The 19882-nt window shown below is 34.1% G+C and overlaps 3 protein-coding genes across 3 annotated transcripts; all 3 read left to right on the top strand.

The window, feature by feature from the left end:
- Positions 1–669: 669 nt before the first annotated feature.
- Positions 670–4952, top strand: LOC130748141 (annexin D3). The gene is made up of 6 exons (XM_057601297.1): positions 670–832; positions 1250–1395; positions 2316–2543; positions 3185–3397; positions 3472–3561; positions 4363–4952. The coding sequence occupies exons 1-6, from the start codon at positions 757–759 to the stop codon at positions 4573–4575; spliced, it is 966 nt and encodes a 321-aa protein (XP_057457280.1). The 5' UTR covers positions 670–756; the 3' UTR covers positions 4576–4952.
- A 6779-nt stretch (positions 4953–11731) lies between these two features.
- Positions 11732–13259, top strand: LOC130748142 (proline-rich protein 2-like). Its single transcript, XM_057601298.1, has 2 exons — positions 11732–11924; positions 12538–13259. Exons 1-2 carry the CDS (start codon positions 11831–11833, stop codon positions 13035–13037), a joined length of 594 nt encoding a protein of 197 aa, XP_057457281.1. The 5' UTR covers positions 11732–11830; the 3' UTR covers positions 13038–13259.
- Positions 13260–18261: 5002 nt separating this feature from the next.
- On the top strand, positions 18262–19733 carry LOC130743494 (proline-rich protein 4-like). Its single transcript, XM_057595747.1, has 2 exons — positions 18262–18376; positions 18857–19733. Exons 1-2 carry the CDS (start codon positions 18262–18264, stop codon positions 19693–19695), a joined length of 954 nt encoding a protein of 317 aa, XP_057451730.1. The 3' UTR covers positions 19696–19733.
- Positions 19734–19882: the final 149 nt, after the last annotated feature.

Genomic DNA, 19882 nt, shown 5'->3' with positions numbered 1-19882 from the left:
TAAAAAAATCTGATTAATTTTTAAAACATTAAACTTAATTCAAAAAAATTGTTGGTTGAAATATCGTGCAAGTTAATAGAAGCTACAGCTAATAGAAGATTAATTATGTTTATACAGCTAAGGTCGCAAATCTTAAAGGATAATAGAAAAATAAAAAACTCAGGGATGTGATCACGAGGCTGGGATTAAGTGTTATATAATAGCAGCAGAGAGCCAGAGAGATTTACGTGATAAGGATAGTTTAGCCAAATTAAGAACTATAATAATTATACAAGGATAAAGTATTTTGAGAGGTTGACAAAAAAATGAAAAATAAATAAGTAAACTTTTTTTTTTGAAATGAATAAGTAAACTTATTTTGAAGTAACGTAAATCATAAAACAAATTGAGCAGTTTTCAGAAATAGACATTTGAAAACTTCTTGGGGTGCAAAAAGAAATATAACTTCTTGGGGTGCAAAAAGAAATATGTCAAAGTTTCAGGGTGCTTCCCTGCAGTTCAACTGAACAAACATGCACAACTGAAATTACACAAAACACAAAGGACTTCATTCATAAATATAAGGATTAATGAGTCTCCTAATTTGAAACAAATCAGGGGCAAAATAGTAAAAAGCATGTTCCTTGTTTTAGCGAAATCGTTGGATCCTATATTTCATTTTGAGGAGGGAAAGACAAGAACAGCTGAAACATACAAAACATGTGTGAACTGTTTCTATAGCATTAGATTCTTGTCTCTGAAAATTCATTCTGAGAAATGGCTTCATTGAAACTGCCTCAGGTTGTTCCTTCTCCTACACAAGATAGTGAACGAATTCGAAAGGCTTTCCAAGGTTTCTCTCTCATTCTCTCTCTAACAATTTTAGGGACATTTATTAATGCTGAAGAATGTTTAAAAAACTGAACTTTGATATGATTTAAGTCATTACTGAAATTGGGCAGGGAATTTTATGTTAATGGGATTTTTTTTACAAACATTAGTTTGTGATTTGCATGCTGGCAATTCTCTTAGCTGCTCTGGTTTTATCCTTCCCATGGAAAGTAATAGGAGAGGGTAAATACTTTGATTTCATAAAAGGTTTTTCTTTAAGGGATTTTGTTCATGGGGCATTGGAGATATTGCCCTTTATGCTTTTGCCTTTAAATTTTAGTCTTTTATTTTTATCTTCTTGGCTTAATTATTGTAAGTTGTGCATGAGTTTGGCTTTAGATGATTGTTGTTGATGATGCTTTTGGGGAAATGGGTATAGGGTTTGGGACAGATGAGAAGGAGATAATCTTGGTGTTAGGACACAGGAATGCCCAACAAAGGAAGGAAATCAGAGAAACTTATCAGCAGCTTTACAATGAATCACTCATTGATAGTCTCAAGTCTGAACTTTCTGGTGATTTCAGAGTATGTTATGCTTGTTTTCCTTGACTTGGCTTTCTCTTCTTTTTCTATTTTTATTTTTTAAGAAACAATTCTTCAAGGTTGTATTTTATTGGCATTTGATAGATAACAACTGAAATAATGTCAGTTTTAGCACTGATTGATTGTGCTGATTAGAAATTGTAGGTTTTTTTTTTTTTTAAATATGAACTGGTCAATTATGCTTAGCTACAAGCTAATTTTATTCATGAGTTTCTCAAAATTTATCCAACAGCTGTAGCATGTTATTTTAAGCTTTCTCTGCCCTCTCTCTTTGTATCACACAAAATGAGGTAACATGTTTGTATAGTGTAGTTAGTAAACCAGATTTGGTCAAACTTATTCTTCCTAATTATTGGACTACTCTGAGCTTGCTTGTCAAGGAAATTAAACAAAAAAAGGGGTAATCCTACCATAAAGCCATTTTGACTGGAGTTTCTTTTCTTTCTTTTCTCATCTCTTTTTTTATATGTTCCTCTTGTAGGGAACCTTACACATATACTCCTCTTGTAAAGGTTCTAAAAATGCGAGATCATGGAAGATAAATCGGCAATTAAAACCATGTTCATCTATTAAGTATTTTTTTAGTGGCAATGATATATGCTTGTGAGTCAATGAAGATTCATGTGATAAAATTGTGATTTAGATGCTTATTAATATGCCATTTCCAGTTAAATCTCAAGGAAATATGACTGTCAATAATACAACTAAACAGTCAAAAGATATTAGACTATTATAGGTTTGGTCCTAACTATTTTATAGGTTTTTGTTACATTATTTCTTCTATCCACAAAAGATATTGGATTGAATTTCAATCTGACTTTGAAAGCATATCATTTTTTCTGAAGTAATATTCATGTGATTTACTGTACAATACCGCGACTCAGACTTGTGATATGTAACAGAATGCTGTAATTCTCTGGACTTATGATCCAGCAGAAAGGCATGCAATACTAGCAAAGGATGCATTGAAGGCTAAGAAGATAGGGATTAAACAGTTACAGGTTCTAGTTGAAATAGCATGCACATCAACTCCTAATCATTTAATTGCTGTGAGGCAGAATTACTGCAATCTTTTTGATAGCTCACTTGAAGAGGACATTATAGCCTCAGTTTCTCAGCCCCTCAAAAAGGTAAGAACATGGAGTTTCTTAGTCATACTGAACAGAACAAGTAGCCAAGTTTGGGTTCAACTGTCCATCCCGTAAGAAGCAGTTATTTGACATGTAAATGTGTCTCAATGGCTCCAAAATTCAGTGTTCTATGATTTAAGGGTCAAGTTTTCTTGTATTTAACTCCATTTAAATAGACAATTTAAAAAATCATATTGCATAATAACACTACACAAAGTCAAACAAAAGACCAATAAACGTATTCTATAAGAGTTTGGTCAATTTATTATTGAATGCTGTTTCTTAAAAAGTGTATTTTGCTTCACTCATCCAATGTTCTTCAAGAATCATATTTTGAAATATGTGAGGACATGAAGGAAAAATGAAAAAAATGATGATGGAGATTAGGAAGAAGAAAGAATATGGATGAAGTTTCAAAATTCAACATCTATATGGTTGACACTGTAGCTTTCTGTGTGGGATATATGCCCGATTCAACTTTGCTTGAACCTGAAAATTAAGGCTCTAATTGACAATTCAGAATTACAGCTACTCTATTTATTTCAGCGTGTACTGTTGCAATCACGATTCACTCTCACATTTAACATCCAATTTTCTTATATGCTTTCCACTTCAAACACATGATATGGATTATTGTGCAGCTCTTAGTGAGCTTAGTAAGCTCTTACAGGTATGATAAAGTAGCTGTAAACTTGGAGGTTGCCAAGTCAGAGGCATCAAGACTACAAGAAGCCATCAACAGTAAGCAATTAGATGATGATCACATTGTTTGGATACTTAGCACCAGGAATCTTTTCCAGCTCCGGGAAACTTTTGCATGCTACAAGCAACTCTATGGCAATACCTTGGAAGAGGTTTAACTTAAATTTTGGTTCTTAAGTAAGATTTTAATTTTGATCCACTAACATTGTAAAATTTTACACTACAGGGCATAAAAAGTTGTGGGAAGGGTGACTTGGAGTCTCTCTTACATTTGGTAGTACATTGCATTGACTTCCCCGAGAAACATTTTGCAAAGGTGTTACTAATTTTCTTCTACTCAAGGCAGGGTGTGACTTATAAAATGAATGCATTATTTTGTAAAAAACTTAAATGATGTTGCCTTATACCTGTTCGGATGCAAACCAAAGAGTATTTATTGGAGCTTATTTAGTGCTTTTTCTAATAGATAAGGTCCAATAAGCCTGTATCCAGACAGGCTCTAAAATTATGCTAAGCTGTCAATCCATTTGAATGTCTTGATCAATTTTCCAGACATTAAAATCTGCTTTTCCAGAACTGTGCTTGTTAAGGAAATACAGGAAGCTGCCTATCTTTTGCCGTTCCGCCCTTTTTCCACCATTGTCTGATTTTCAAAGCCCAAGTTTATCACTACTTAGAAGTTAGAACAGTACTTGCTATATAGTCAATAAGTAATCTCTAAAACTTAGACTTTTTATGCATTGTAATTGCATAGGTTACTCATAGCATGCATTACAATTTGATTTTCTCTTCAATCTACAAGGAAGTTATCCTTTGGAATGGTAGTTTACTAAGACTTGTATTATTGCATTGCACCATAATATGAGTTCTAATGATAAATACATTAAAATGGTTCTTCATTACAATGTTTTACATTAAAGTGGTAATTTTTGGAGACAAATTTTCTGTACTTTGTCTTGGAGTACCAAGTTGTAGACACTTTATCTTTATAAGATGAAAATAGGTATTTCTTTCAAGCTACATCAAGACTATATGAAGTGTACAATTTTTTTTGAAAATAATGAAAATGCAGCAATTTATTTCATTCTTATTTCTCTTGACTTTTATCCGCCTTCAGGTTGTAAGAGATTCTATTGTTGGGTTTGGAACTGATGAAGACTCCCTGAACAGAGCTATTGTAACTCGAGCTGAAATCGACCTGTTGAATGTCAGATTTGAGTATGCTAACATGTACAAGTGCAGTCTTGATGACGATGTCGATGGGGATACCTCAGGGGACTACCGAGAGTTTTTGCGGACTTTGCTAGGGAACGGTCCGAAGGGAGACTGATACATCATAGGAAGGAGTACCACTCATGGTGTTCTGGTGTTGCTTGTAATCTGCATTTGATGGTCTGCATTCTGTATTATATGTTGCACCGACTTTGCAAAATGAATCACAATTGACGATTGAAACTAAACCAATCATATATATGTTTGTTATTCTGCAATGATTTTGTGTAAATTTATGTCTTCTCCAAAAAACTGAAAGAACGTGGTGTATAAATAACAAGGTATTGGTGGTGTAAATTATATAGAAGTTGTTATCATGGATTCAGTGATTTGTATCATTCAAACAATGTGCATACCAGGCACCATGAAACTTCCTGTGAGTTGTGATGTTTTTTCTGTTGATCAATGGACAAAAAGTTATTAGTGTTTTTTTTCTTTTTTGATCTGTTTAGAGTATGCATTAATGATTAGCATTATTCTTAAGCATTAATACTCCTACTAGATACAAAAAGTGTCTAAGAATATACACATTGCACTACATATTTGTTTTTAACCAAGCTAGATATTCATCACTTGCTTGATTTGATTCACACAGCTTGCAAAATCCTCTTTGAGCGAATTTAAGATGTTAAACAACAAACTGAAGAGTTTGGATTGATTATGAATGCCATCCAGGAGCTGAGTGGACTAACACATTGGTGAAATACTAAAGTCATTCAAGATGGTTGATCTGAAGCCAACTACACAAGCATGATTTTATGTGAATGTCTATTCCACTACAACCTATGCAAGACATTAGCGATCTGACCTTGGAGTGGTCAAAGTTCCTCTATTCGTTGGTTGTAGGGAACTAGGGATGGAATTTGATGTTGATGCAGTTGTAGCTGCCAATATTGAATACATGGCATAACATGATTATGCATCCTCGGTTACTACTATACTTTGCCAAGGACAAGGAGTTAGTGTGGATGAGTTAGAGTTATCATATAAACCCTCAATTAGTTAGAGCTATCATATAAATCATCACCGACAATTGATCGGGGAACGATGAATCACTTCTGTTCTGGTCGGTCCAAACGACCACTTAACTTATGATCGGGCCAGTTTGACCCAAATGACTACACGACTAGGCCAACATTGCCGCAGGAACTATCGACAAGAGAACATTATGGTACTCTAATATACACTGCAATACAACATTTTTAACTTTCTATACCAAAATTGTCATAGGAACTATTGGCAAGAGACTTCTTGTAAATCAAATAAGTTGTTGGATACAGATGATTGATAGCCCAATCATCGTTGGGCCTTTCCTTACCTTGTGAGGATACATCTAGGCCCAAAAGGGAGACTAAGAAACCCACTAAGTATCAGGATTGTACGTACACCTTTCTCATTTTTCATCTTCATTTTCACCTAATGTTTCTCTTCATGTGTATCTTCATTTCTCATCACCTGATGACATATGTCCTTTTTATTTTCTCTTTCAATATTCCTATCCATATGCACCCTCCTTCAAAGTGGAATGTATGTATACCACACAGGGTTTGCCAATAATATTTATCTCCCATTAGAGTCACCCATTGGTGTCGAGACAGATGACACGTCTCTTTCTTCCCAGCTCTCATATGAAAGGCTGGCATTCTCATCGCTGCACATGACTCCCTACTATATTTAGCTTTTAGGTACGTACTTTTAATACCAAACCCCAAAAGATCAATACCCTCTCAGTTTCTATCTCTCACTTCATTTGGTTGTGAAATTCTTGCTGTTCCTTCTAACTACTTTTTCACGTACAAGTTGAAACCAGACACAGGTTTTGTACCAAACACTCAAACAGAACGTATGCATTGTTGTGTACTGAATAAATATAGCAGTTTTTTCTACATTAATACTCGAGAGATGTTACTGCAAGGAATGTAGTGTGAAAAAACATATATTCGCACCTCAATTACACACTAACACCTATAATATATAGGAAGAGAAAATATACAAATGAGATATGTGACAAGTGACCTGTGTTGCACGGGTACGGGTACGGTATTGGGTACGCGGTACGCGATTTTTGAAAAAATAGGGGTACGGGTACGTTAGATATATATATATTTTTTTATACATAATATTTAAATATAAATAAATTATGAAAAAAAAAGGAAGAGTGCAGGGTAGAGTTGCTTAAAAGAAGGAAGAGTAATTTCCATCATTATATCCAAATACCAATAGAGATGAACATAAACAAGCCAAACAATACCCTGAAAGCAATAGTTAGATATAAATGTGACACAACAAAACAAAGAGAGTGCGAATCAAATTTATAACATTTCAAGTCACTGGACCATGTACAGCGGTAAGTTTGAAACAAATCCAGCACAAACATATTTATAAGCACACTTTTAGGCTATAGTCTAAGCACACTCTTAAAAAACAGTAATAGACATTAGACAGTAAGAACAAAGGGAAACAGGGTCTGGTCAATGGTCATGAAGATGCAACAATCGTTTCCAACGTACCTGCGGTGGCGTGGTGGCCGGCGGCAGAGAAGAGCACGGCGGAGGAGAGTACCTGCGGTGGCGTGGGTTTCCTCCTTCTATCGTGTTTCTTGTGTTCTTCTGCTGCCCTTCCTTCTTTTCACGTGATTTAGGGTTCTGTTTCTATTTTTTTTTAAGGCCAAAACGATGTCGTTTTGAGCCAGAATTTTTTTTTTTTTGTAACGGGTACGTACCGTATGCGTACCCGACGCGTATGCGTACCGGGTACGTACCCGGTACGGGTACGTGGCCAATTTGGCCGTACCCATGCATCAGAGCAAGTGACGTAATAGAAAAACAAATTAAGAACTAGAATGAGTGAGTGAAAATGAAATTAAGAAAAATTTAAGTGTAAATGAAACAAAATCCAAATGTCGTGTGAGAGCACTAATGTTGCAAAAACACAAATATATTAAATGGAAATGATGAACTGTAAGGCATATGCTTTGCATCGACCACCTTTTGACACAGTCTATGACAATTTTTAATTCTGCTAAAATTTGCAGCGGTTAAAAATTCTCACTCGCTAAAAATTGTATGTCTATACATTATTTTATTATATTCAAAGAGTAATTATACACATACCTGAGGTTTCCATGACATATGTCCGACATACGTGTGTAGCGGCAATTTTTAACCTCCGCAAAGTAAACACACCAATTTTGTGGCAGTCTATGTAGCGCTTTCGAACCGCAAAAATCCGCATCTATCGTGAAAGCAAAGGAATTAATTTACTGCCAACCCTATATGTCTACTAACATTCCTAATATTTTATATATTAATATATATATATAATAATCACTCTTCACATGAGTGCAGTAACCAAGTCAACGAAAATGTGGAAACAGCCCAACCACTACAACAAATACCCTCCAAAAACCTCTAAAGATCCTTGCAAGCATACAAGCATGCTTTATCATCGCACCAACAACCCATATAACGTCGACACCACTAGGAGAGTCCCCATTTGAAATCGAAAGCAGCGACAAGTTCAACCGAATGTGATCCTATCAAGCTGCAGAACACCTACAAAACAGAGATCCAACCCAGCCCTGCAAACTAAAAGAGCCAACAACAGAAAACTAACAAACGCTAGAGCTGAGACACAAATCCTAAAGAAATAGGAAAAGAAAAATAATAAAAATAGAAAAAACAAACGGACCATACAAACAAAACGAATACATCATTTCCAACACTGCCTCCAGACCACCTCCAAATTCGTTGTAGAAGCCAGCAAGGAGAACAACCTATCAGAACCTGCAGGAAGCAAAGCGTAGAGGCCGGAAAGCATTCGTAGCCTCAACAACCTTCACAGAGACGGGATCATCCATGAGATCCAAGTAGTCAAGCCACACTCCACCATCTACCGACAAACACGACAACTTCACCCCTAGAACACCACTTTCTTTGCCGAAGCAACATATGAGAAAACCCAAAACAAGCAACACCCGAAACCCACCAACAAAAACCCTCGCCGAAGACACCAATCGCGTCGAGAATAACTAAGAAGATCTGAGACAATTCACTCAACCACATATATAAGAAGATATGAACAAAGAGGTTGAGTAGAGCACAAGCACACAAGCAACGAGCTTGAGCTGCGAGAGCGGAAGATCGAGGACGACCCAAAGGTGCAAGAACACTGGAAGGCGAGGGCAGAAGGCACGACGATGCCAACAACTACTTCATCAGAGAAGAAGATCATGGAGTGAAGTTGAGGAGCCCTTGAAAGCCACACCCTTGAGAAAGCGTATAGGAAAGGAGATAAGGAGAAAGGTAAACAGGTTGCTGCTGCGCAAGGAGGCGGCGTGGAGGCCACCAGCCACAAACCCTAGGTCGGAGAAATAGAGAGGAAAAATAGAGATTATTTAAGACTGATATAACATCTACTAAATCGTGAATATTATTTTACTTAGTCTTGACCATTAATTGTTTATTAATTTTTTCAACAAAAGAACTTTGTCATTAACAAAATACTACTAGAGAGCCAAATTTTTCAGTATCAGATAATTACATGAACAAACTTCATCTTAGACCATTTACTTGTGTTGTACGATCATGATAAATTTAATTTTCTCATAAGACTTTCTGTAATGTAATTCCATATATTCATATACCGAGTGTGTGTGGGGGCTAAGACTTTAAAGTGAGCTTTTTAAAGTAAGGCTATGTCCATGCATGATTGATTTAAATTAAAGTTTATCATGATCTTCCCCACAAATTACACATCTATATATATATGTAAAGCACACTTAAACTTTTGCATTGATTAGTTTACCTTTGCATTAAATACATTAAATAATTAAATACAAAACTAAAAAAAAACAACATCTACTTTATTATTTATTATATTAATAAATAATTGTTAAGCTTCTATATATATATGTAAAGCACACTTGAACTTTTGCATTGATTAAGTTTACCTTTACAATAAATACATTAAATAATTAAATACAAAACTAAAAAAAACAACATCTACTTTATTATTTATTATATTAATAAATAATTGTTAAGCTTTTCAATTTCCCATATTTTAAAATATTTTTTAATATTGATTAAATTTTAATTATTAATTACAACTTGAGGAAATTTTTTTAATAATAATAATTTAAATTGACTACCTTTACATTAATAAAAATATATAGTAAAAATAACTTTTAAATTTATAACTAATTGAAAAAAATCAAATTCTTATATGTTAAAATTAAAATAATAATTTTAATTTTAATTACTAATCATAAGTTGATGAATTTTAAAAATTAACTAATAAAACTTATTACTACATTTTACGTATAAATAACAAATTAAATAATAAAGTTAGATATCATGTTAATAAGCTACATTAGTGGCAAGATAAATTAATTTTTATTTCCATTTTCATTTCAATTAATTATCAACCTAAGGTTGAAAAAAAAATATAAAATAGCACAAAGTAATATCTTTTAAATAAAATAAACATGTTAGATATTGAAATTAGTTAATGGTTATATACTTTTTGTAAATATATATTTCGAAATTTACTTATAAATATGAAATGATTTTGTATGTTGTTTAAATTAACTATAATGTAGTTGCGTGTTATTTTAAAAATAATTTTAAATTTATTTGTGATTTGTCTTAATAATGATAATAATAAATTATTGATGAATATTTTATGTTATTAACTTTATTAACTATTAATTGTCAACTTTCAGTTTCTTATAAAAAAAAGTTTTATTAAGTAGTTTTTAACAATAGTTAGAATATTAACTATCAATCATAAATTGAGGGAAAAATTAATAAATATATTTATATGTAGAAAATATTAATAATTTAAATTAAATAATAGTCTAGATCAAAATTTATTAATGAACACTCTAGAAAAATATTTTAAAAATTAAATAAATGTCTCTATAAAATATTTACTATTAAATGTATCGCATGCGTGTATTATTTGAAGAAAATACTTTCAAATGTGTTTTATGACCTATATAGTAGTAAAAATATTTTCTCAAGTTTTCTTATGTTATTAATATATGTTTTCCTTTTCAAATTTTTTTAGGGTTAATGGTCAAATTAATCATTGAGTTTGTAAGCGAGTTTGATTTTAGTTACTATGAGGATAAATGAAGTTTAGTGGTAGTCAAAAACTGTCAATGATTGTAAAAATGACTGTCACTAAACGTAATTTTTTCCAGATGGACTTAAATTAAACTCGCTTACAAACTCAAGGACTAATTTGATCATTAACCCAAAAATTTATTAAATTACAGTAATATCATTTATTTACATAAAGAGATCTCTAATACAAGCAATTTAATGCATAGAAAAACTCTAATACTCCCTATTTAGATGTCTAAACACAATAATTTTTTCTATTATATTTATATTGAAGAAATATTTTAATATTCATTTTCAGATAATTACTCTATAGTAAATTTCATATAATATTAAAAAACTATTATAAATAAACCCGTGCAACGCACGGGTATAATATCTAGTCTTAGAGTAAATCATTTTTGCTCACCTTAGAGAAAATTAAATTTTCTTTAATTTCTTCTCTCTTTATGTTATTTAATACTCTCAAAAAAATATGTGACATAACTATCACCGCAGATGCTTAAATTGTATTCATTGCCAGGAAAGGGAATCTATCGGTGCAGTATTTCACCTTCAATTCTCTTTTAGAATCTTCATTGTACTTATTGTTGGAATAGTGTCATGTAGCTTATGAATATACACTACTTTTCCAATTTAGATAAATCGATAACATTGAACACCTATTTTTATGATGACTTTAGACCGTCACAAAGTGAAAAATTAAATTTATTTTCTTTTATTTTACTTTAACCGAGTAAAAACCATTACAAAAGTGACTATTACGCAGTACACACATCGTTTTCTTTTTCCAAATCTTATTATTAATGACATGACTTTACTTGGGTATGCTTGAACCTTCCCTACTTTCAAAAGGAAAGGAAACACCTAACTTGGGAGGCTCATTTATTGGTGCAAGCACCCAATACCATCTCAGCAATAAAAACGGTGCTAAACACCATTGATCTCTTAACACCCTCCCAACTACACCCATAATGACCCCTAAACCAAATCTAAGAACTCGGAGCATAACTCACTTCACAAATGATTGCACTCTTAATCTCACTACTAGCTTGCTAGCTACTAGTACTACTATAAATAGTGCAAGTATGGGACAAGAGTAACTCAACCAAGCCTGAAGACACATTTCCCTTTTCAGCTTTCAGTGCCAAACCAACCTTGGTGTGGCCTAGTACTTGTTTTCTCAATATGAGAAATCCTTCCACTCTCCAACGCGCTTTTGTTCTCTTCTGCCTTCCCTTGTTGCTTGTTGCCACCTTCGGTTATGCTACTGAGGTTTCAGGTTTGTCACTCATTTTCACATTCACAGCTAAATTCTGTTTGTTTCATGTACAAAATAAGTACACACATGGTGGATGTTTGAAAATTATTCTACAGTTGATTTCGCAGCCATAATCAATTCTGATTGAGTAGCTTCTGTTTTTCAGAATTGATTATGAGAAAAAAGAATCTGATACAAACATGCTAGTAGACTTGTCTACCAGGAAATGTATTCTAGTTTTATATGGGGAGTTAGTTTCAATTCCCACTTAGATGTATGTCATTAGTTAGTTTCAATTCCCACTTAGATGTATGTCATTATTACGTTATAATCTCTTAGAGTATGTAATCAGATACATGTTAGCTGTTTGATCCCTTTGATACTGCATGTATTCTATATAAATACTGTGCCTAAGAGGCTTGTAAGATTGATTAAATTTTCTTAAAAAATTAATTCTAGCACATAAGGAGCATATTGTAAATAACATGTACTAAATGTTATTAGTTAAAACATCGTTCATGTATGAACCAACTTTTAACATGGTCTAGTGTAGAATTGCCTTTCAATTTAATGATTTATTTTAACACCAAACATGCATGTAAGTAAAGTGTGGTCTTTTGCATTTCTCATGCAGGGAATGAAGTGAAGACAGATGGGAAGGTTGCACAAGAAGAGGTAGCAAAGACAAGCCAAGAAGGACCAAATGAAGAAGCAAAATTCAAGGGCTTTTTCCATCATAAACCAATAATATTCAAGAAGCCTTTTCCATTTGTGAAGCCTATCCCAAAGCCATTTCCCTTTGTTAAGCCCATCCACAAGCCCTTTCCATTTGTTAAGAAGCCTATCCCAAAACCAATCTTTGTGAAGAAACCTATACCTTTTTACAAGCCTGTGCCAAAGGTAATTCCTGTTCTGAAACCAATTCCCATTTATAAGCCTGTGCCAAAGGTAATTCCTGTTCCCATTTATAAGCCTGTGCCGAAGTTCATTCCTGTTGTGAAACCAATTCCCATTTTGAAGCCTGTGCCAAAGGTAATTCCTATTGTGAAGCCAATTCCTTTTTTTAAGCCTGTACCAAAGGTGATTCCTATTGTTAAGCCTATCCCTATTCACAAGCCAATTCCAACTCCATAAGGTGATAAGGAAGAGCCTGCCTTGGTATTCAATAAAATAACCATGTTTTGAAACTTACCACTGTATCTTTTCAACATAAATTGCCTTTGCAAAATCCTACCTTACCCATCTTATATATGTATTGTATCAGAATATGTAGTTAACTATTGCTTTTGTTTAAATAATCTCAATGTATCACTGTTAAAAATCCAATATTAATCGAAGAAAGGAATTTATTCTCTATTTTTGGCTTACATAGTGTTTTTTTTATTTATGCGAGCAAATAAATTTATGGCAACAGCAAAAACTAATTCCATACACTTGGAATTTGCATACAGCAGCAATATATACCATCACCTGAAATAAATTGACAGCAAATACATCAGCAGTGGGAAATGCATCATAAGAAATGCTTTGGCCAGATTCCATACTATTGCATCAGTAAAATGTGATTCATGTAATTAATAAATTATTATGAAGCTCATAAGTTCTGATGCATAGACATAAATAATGTGACCCACTATTTACTTAAATAGGAGGAACATAAAATGTGATTTAGATTTGCCAACTATGAATGCATTCCACAATAATAGAGGATTTGAGACACCAATTTGAAAACTGAGTGAAACACCCTTAGATTTAGCAATTAATGAACCAGTTCTGTATTCGGACTTTGATTAAATCCAAAAAAACTAGTGTTCATTCCTAATTATTTTACCATTTCTAGCAGAGAAAAAGATCACTGATTGAAAGTTGAAGTTACAGCTAGTCAGCTAGAAATGGATCTCACTATCAAAGTGTCAATCCTAGCAAATGCAAGTGTGAATCATAGCTAAAACTAAGTTAACTGTCAGCTTAAGTATTTTAATTATTGCAGCTTAACTAACTGAAATAGATTAAACTAGTGTGAACAAAGAGTAATCACTTGTTGACTGTGTAAAACCATGTGCTTTAAAAGTGGATACACTGTCTGGAGGCTTGTCTACTCCTAAGCCATCAGTGATTTATGTGCCATGTTGTTTTGTTTGGAGTTTGGACCATAACCGAGTGGTAGCCCCTAGCTGCAAGTCACCATTCAAAAATGAATTGTTTATATCCGATTGAAGAGCCAAACTTTCACCGCGGACAATTTAGCAACTAGTGAAAATGTTTATGATTTCCTCATCTGGAACTCCCTCCCATCTTCATAGTGTCACAAAGAGTACTTAAATTCTCTAACTGACCATGAGGGTCTAAAGTGGTTGCCCCACCAAACTGGTACTGGTGGATTACAGTCCAAAGCATTGGCTTCAACTAAATGTACCTAATCATTATGTAGCAATATAGAGATATCATCTCCAAAGGTCTTGTGGGTTAAGTATCAGTTTAATTAGTATTGTATTGAAAGAATGTATCAAAGAGTTAAACAGTTGATATTTGTACTCCGCACTTAGAAATCGTAAATAATGAAAAGCGATTAAAAGATGATGGAGACCAATAGGAGAAAAACATACTAGAAAGCTGATTTCATCAACTCAATCCCATGTTCCTGCCCAATCAAATTATATATGCGATACTCAAGGTGCCAATTGAAGCTATCCTCTCATAATCCCTAGCCAAATGAATCTAAGTTATTAGCTAAAATTATAATAAAAACTACAGAAAAATATATAATATGCAAAGGTAAACATGTTTGCATAGTAACTGTGAGACACTTATAAATACTCAACTCATTTTCTTCATCCATACAAGATGTAGCATCCGCTGGAAATACTTTAACCTTGTATATCGCTCTGTTTTTACTTTTATACTTTTGTCTTAAAGTGTGGTGAGATGTACTTCATATCAATGCTTTGGAGAGTGTTGATGTACTAAGGTCAATGGATGGTTGAGAGAAGAGTTTATGTGTGGTAAAGAAGAATATCATATAGACAACGCTTGTGGATTTTATCCGATTTTGGAGTTTTCTACCTTAAATTCTTGTGTTGATTATAGTCCTGGTATTTATGATTCAATTCTTAACATGAAAAATGCTAGCAACACTCACTTTAACACTCTATTTTCAATACTCTCATTAATTAGTTTCATGTGGGGTCGTTGCTTCCAAAAGCATTACTTATTTTAAGGGTCTTCGGGTTAAATGAAACTAGACTCAGATCCGCGCGATGCGCGGCGGAAAAAATGATTTCATAGTTCTTTTTTTAATTTAAAAGTTATATCACTTCAAAAAAAATCATTTTTTTAGTGGTGGTTTTTTTACGGCTTGTGGCTGTTTCTAATGGCCATTAAACGTTTCCGTGACAACCATCGTGCCTGGCACCTTCTCAAATGCCACAACCGTATTTGTGACAATTTTTACCCAAGTGCTAGTTCTATGTGCTCTTAGATTGTTGTTGCATATTCAGCTCTTGTTGCAGCCGCTACTGCTGTTTTCTTGATCTATCCGATTGGTCAAGGAAGCTTTTCTAACATTATGCCTCTATGAATCTCTGGTACTTTCAACTTTATGATAGTATTTCAGGCTGAGCATAACATCCTTATGCATCCATTTCACATGTTAGGTGTAGATGTGCATTTGACGACTCCCTTTTTAGTGCTATGCACGGTTCCTTGGTAACTTCTAGTTTGATCATAACTGTCACAAAATGTTCAATGAAAAGTTTAATTTTGGAAGAGAAAACCCACGTGATTCTTATCTTTTTTTATCTCTTTAACAAACCACCTTCAAAATCCACAAATATGAACAAACATAACGTTATGATTATAATTCTCAGCCACTGGAGTTCTTCATCATGCTACTGGAGTTCTTCATCATGCCACAGATGCATATAATTCTCATCTAAATTTTATGCCACTTAGTAGAAGTGCATACAAGTTTAAAACTTCAATGTGGAACACATGGGACAGAGTTGGAAACTTCATATATTTTATTATTATCTTGTTAATATGAGCTCAGCTCCATAGGAACTTCTACTTACCTTTATGACAAGGTTGTCAAGTGTACTGTTTAAGGAAGATTGATTTATGCTGGGTAGAAATTGTTCTTCACTTGGAATATATAAAATCCTTAACGCAAGTTCTGAGGTATATTAGCTCCTTCCATGTTGTCCAAAGCTCTAAAGACAAGGAATCATCTGTCAAAAACACCATAATAACCATTTTGAGATAATTATCCATACAAGATTGAACAAAGAGAGCACGATCAAGATTAAACGCGATAGTGAATGACGAATACAATAAATTGCCAGATCAATCAGCAAAAAGAGGAAGAATGGAGAGTGAGAGTCCATGTTCATCTGTGAAATTGTGAAATAAAGAGAGTGTTTGAGTGGGATAGTATAAATAAAATGAGAATACAAAGTTGGGAACACAATTAAGCTTGGTGCAGATGTAACCGATAAAAAGCTGTGAAATCAATAAGGGGAAACTGAAGCTTAGAACATAATGGCTGTAACGGAACAGAGGCTTGATGTAACGGTTGGCAACATAAACTTTGAGATTGAGAAAGCTTCGTGGAGCTGGAAAGCATAATAGTAAGCAACATTAGCCTCTAGCTCTATGTTCAATCCTTTAAAAGATTACAACGTGACACGTCATTAAAACTGCTGATGTGGGTATAAACGCTGAGGTGACGGCGTTAGATCGCAAGCTTCACAATTCCTATATTATAAATAGATAAAACGAAACCCTGAAGATTTTTAGCCAAAAAGTAAGATGCTCTTTTAAAAACAATCAAGTTACCGTATAAGCTAATAAGTCGGTTACAATTAGACTTGTTATTTCATATCTGTAAAATTTGCATTCTCAACTAACTAATTGCAATAGTACCTAAGATTACAAGCATAGACTGGTTCTAGTTAAAGATGGTGGATGAGCCATTTAAAGTAGAGTTACTTCAGTTCTAAGCCAGTTATATATAACAAGAAACTTGTGCTAACACAACAACTCAAACATTCTAAGTTCTAACTGTAAGATCAAGGTTTGATCAGTGGTTGCATCTCTATGTTTTGATGATTACAATTAAGGTTTGTGATGATGAACAATTGTGGTACCCTAACGTTTGTTTTTTTTAAGTTGTGACAAACAGGTTCTGAATCTGATCCAAGCCTATTCGTTCAGAAGAAGAAGAACCAAGGGTTACTAAAAAGAGAGCTCATTAACCTACCATGTTCGTTCTGAACAGTGGAAAATACTTCAGAAGCTCTGAAGATGGAAGCTCTCAAGAAGATCTGAAGAACTCAAGTCAGAAGTTCTGAAGACCAGATGTTCCAGTGGAACGGTCCAGAAGCAGAAGACTCAAGTTCTGAAGACTTGCAAGAAGTTGGTTCTGAAGACCCAGGCTATTCTAGCTCTGACGATCAGAAGTTCTGAGGAACTTGTTCAGAAGCAGAAGTTGCATGGTCAGAAGACTCCAAGCTTCTATCTGACGATGATCAGAAGCTTCATCAACATTCATCTGAAGCTCCTTCATCACAAGTCAACTGGTGAAAGGACTGGTCGCTATCACAGTACAACGTCGTACAAGTCTCAGTCTGTCCGCCACCTACCTTGTACAGCCTAGCAGTCTGATATTACAGAATTGCCACTCCAACGGATAAAACCCTAGCAACGGCTACATCACAAGTCTTGGAGTATATAAAGGGTGAAGAAAGAAGAAAGAGGCTAAGAAACTTTGCTGAAAATATTCAACAAAAACGAACCATTCTCTTAGCATTATTTCTTCACTGTTCTTAAACATCTGAGTTTACTATTCGCTTGTTAGAAGCACTCATTGTAAACCCGAAACCTTTTACATCATATTGTAAAGTTCATCAAGAGACCAAGGTTGGTCGGATCTTGAGAAGACTGAATCAAGGCTGATTCAGTATTTAGCTAGTCTTAAGAGGATCGGTAGATCAGCTTCTTAAGAGGATACTAGTAAGAAAATCAGTGTACTGTTAGTCACTTAGCAGGTTGCAAAGTGCAGTTGTAACACTCATTGATTTTAGTGGATTGCCTTCATCAGAAGAAGGAAGAAATCACCTTCACAGGTGGACTGGATTAGCTTGAGCTTTTATCTCAAGTGAACCAGGATAAAATACTCGTGTGCTTTACTTTCTATTATTCAGCACTTAGTTTTCTTATCCTTGAGTTTTGAAAAAGCCAAAAAATTTACCCGAGATACAAAAACTCTATTCAAACCCCCCCTTTCTAGTGTTTTTCGCACCTTCACTAACACTTACCTTTTGATATTTTGTTGCTAAAACTTGTTGTTTCCTCATTGACAATGCCAATGTTTACCACTTTTCAATGCACATTTGTGCGCTTCTGGCTGCCATTGCTTCTTGCATTCAGCTTCTTCTGTTATGCAAATCCTGCTGCTGTACCAACTTCTATTTCAGGTTTGTGGTCCACTCTTAACTTAATAGATTAATTTTTCATTTTGCAGCTATCACCAAAAAATTATTGAGCAATGAGCTTTTAATTATTCTGCAACATTTTATCTATTGTCCAACTATATTTATATGCGGTCTCGATATTTGAACCCTGGCGAGATTGATATTCAATCGAAATACGAGTTTTCTGACGGTCCAGTAATGTAGATTGCCACAAAAACAGCTTAGATGTAATTTAGAATATACATTCCGAAATTTAGTTACCGGAACAGCGAAACCTATTTTTAAAAATACATTTTGAAAATTAGTTTCCAATATAGCAATTTCTTAAAACTTCTCTATTATTGACGGTTTTTTACCGCTAGAACTTGGATATATCGATTGAATATCGATGCAATTTCTTTTTAGAACTGCATGGCTTAAATGAAAATGAATCATCTATATATATCAACAAGTAAATAATACTATTTCAAATTCCTTGTGCAGAGAATGAGGCAAACACACATGATGACGAGCTTAATAAGGAGTTGAGAAGGATCCGAGTGGATGACCATAACAGAGAAGCGAAATTCATAGCATTTTACTCACCAGAATTCAAGAAGCCATTTTTCAAGAAACCACTTCCACTTATTAATCACATCCCAAACTCTTTTCCTATTTGGAAAAATCCCTTGCCCATTCCAACACCTAAAAACCCTTTACCTTTTCCTGTGTTTAATAAACCATTACATAAACCAGTTCCAATTGTTAAGCTTATACCAAAACCATTTCCACTACTGAAACATCCTCTACCTGCTAGTCCATTGTTGAAGAAACCTATACCGAAGTCCACACCAATTGTTAAGCCCATACCAAAGTCACCACCAATAACCAAAAAACCTCTACCAGTTCCAGTGTTGAAGAAACCAGTACCAAAATCAATTCCAATTGTTAGATCAGCACCAAAACCAGTCTCAAAAGAGAAAAAGCCTTGTCCTGAACCAGTGTTTAAACAGCCCATACTAAAGCCAACTCCAACTGTTAAGCCAATACCAAAACCATTTTTCATAAGGAAAAAGCCTTTACCTATTCCAGAGTTTAAGAAACCTACACAAACACCACAAAATCCATTTCTTAAGAAGCCATTTCCTATCCCAGAAAAACCCTTCTTCCTTCCAATAGTTCCTAATCTAAAGCCAAAACCCTTCTTCCTTCCAATAGTTCCTAATCTAAAGCCAAATCCCTTCTTCAAAAACCATATCCCTAAACTACCACAGTTTCCCTACAAATTCAAGCATCCACTTTTCCCACCTCTTCCAACTCAGAAGCAAATGACTACTCCATAAACTCAGAAGACCAATTCAAGTTGCTCTATAATTATATTGTTGATGTTTTTCACTTGAATAAGACTCATAGCACAGTGTGCACCTCTTGTAAATCAATTATGCTAAACAAAGAGGGGTTTGATTCTCCATTTCTTTTCTAAGTTTGAATTTGTCTCAACTTTTTTATATCTTCTAGTGATTAATTCCA

Source organism: Lotus japonicus, chromosome 3 (genome assembly GCF_012489685.1).
Source record: "Lotus japonicus ecotype B-129 chromosome 3, LjGifu_v1.2".
NCBI classification, from domain to species: domain Eukaryota; kingdom Viridiplantae; phylum Streptophyta; class Magnoliopsida; order Fabales; family Fabaceae; genus Lotus; species Lotus japonicus.
This window is presented reverse-complemented; position numbering and strand designations above follow the sequence as displayed.

Excerpts from the sequence above, each read along its gene's own strand:
- LOC130748141 (XM_057601297.1), top strand. The coding sequence starts at position 757 with ATGGCTTCATTGAAACTGCCTCAGGTTGTTCCTTCTCCTACACAAGAT. Across the intron at positions 1,396-2,315 it reads AACTTTCTGGTGATTTCAGA|AATGCTGTAATTCTCTGGAC; the intron begins GTATGTTATGCT and ends GATATGTAACAG. Across the intron at positions 3,398-3,471 it reads ATGGCAATACCTTGGAAGAG|GGCATAAAAAGTTGTGGGAA; the intron begins GTTTAACTTAAA and ends TTTACACTACAG.
- LOC130748142 (XM_057601298.1), top strand. The coding sequence starts at position 11,831 with ATGAGAAATCCTTCCACTCTCCAACGCGCTTTTGTTCTCTTCTGCCTT. Across the intron at positions 11,925-12,537 it reads TTATGCTACTGAGGTTTCAG|GGAATGAAGTGAAGACAGAT; the intron begins GTTTGTCACTCA and ends TTTCTCATGCAG.
- LOC130743494 (XM_057595747.1), top strand. The coding sequence starts at position 18,262 with ATGCCAATGTTTACCACTTTTCAATGCACATTTGTGCGCTTCTGGCTG. Across the intron at positions 18,377-18,856 it reads TGTACCAACTTCTATTTCAG|AGAATGAGGCAAACACACAT; the intron begins GTTTGTGGTCCA and ends TTCCTTGTGCAG.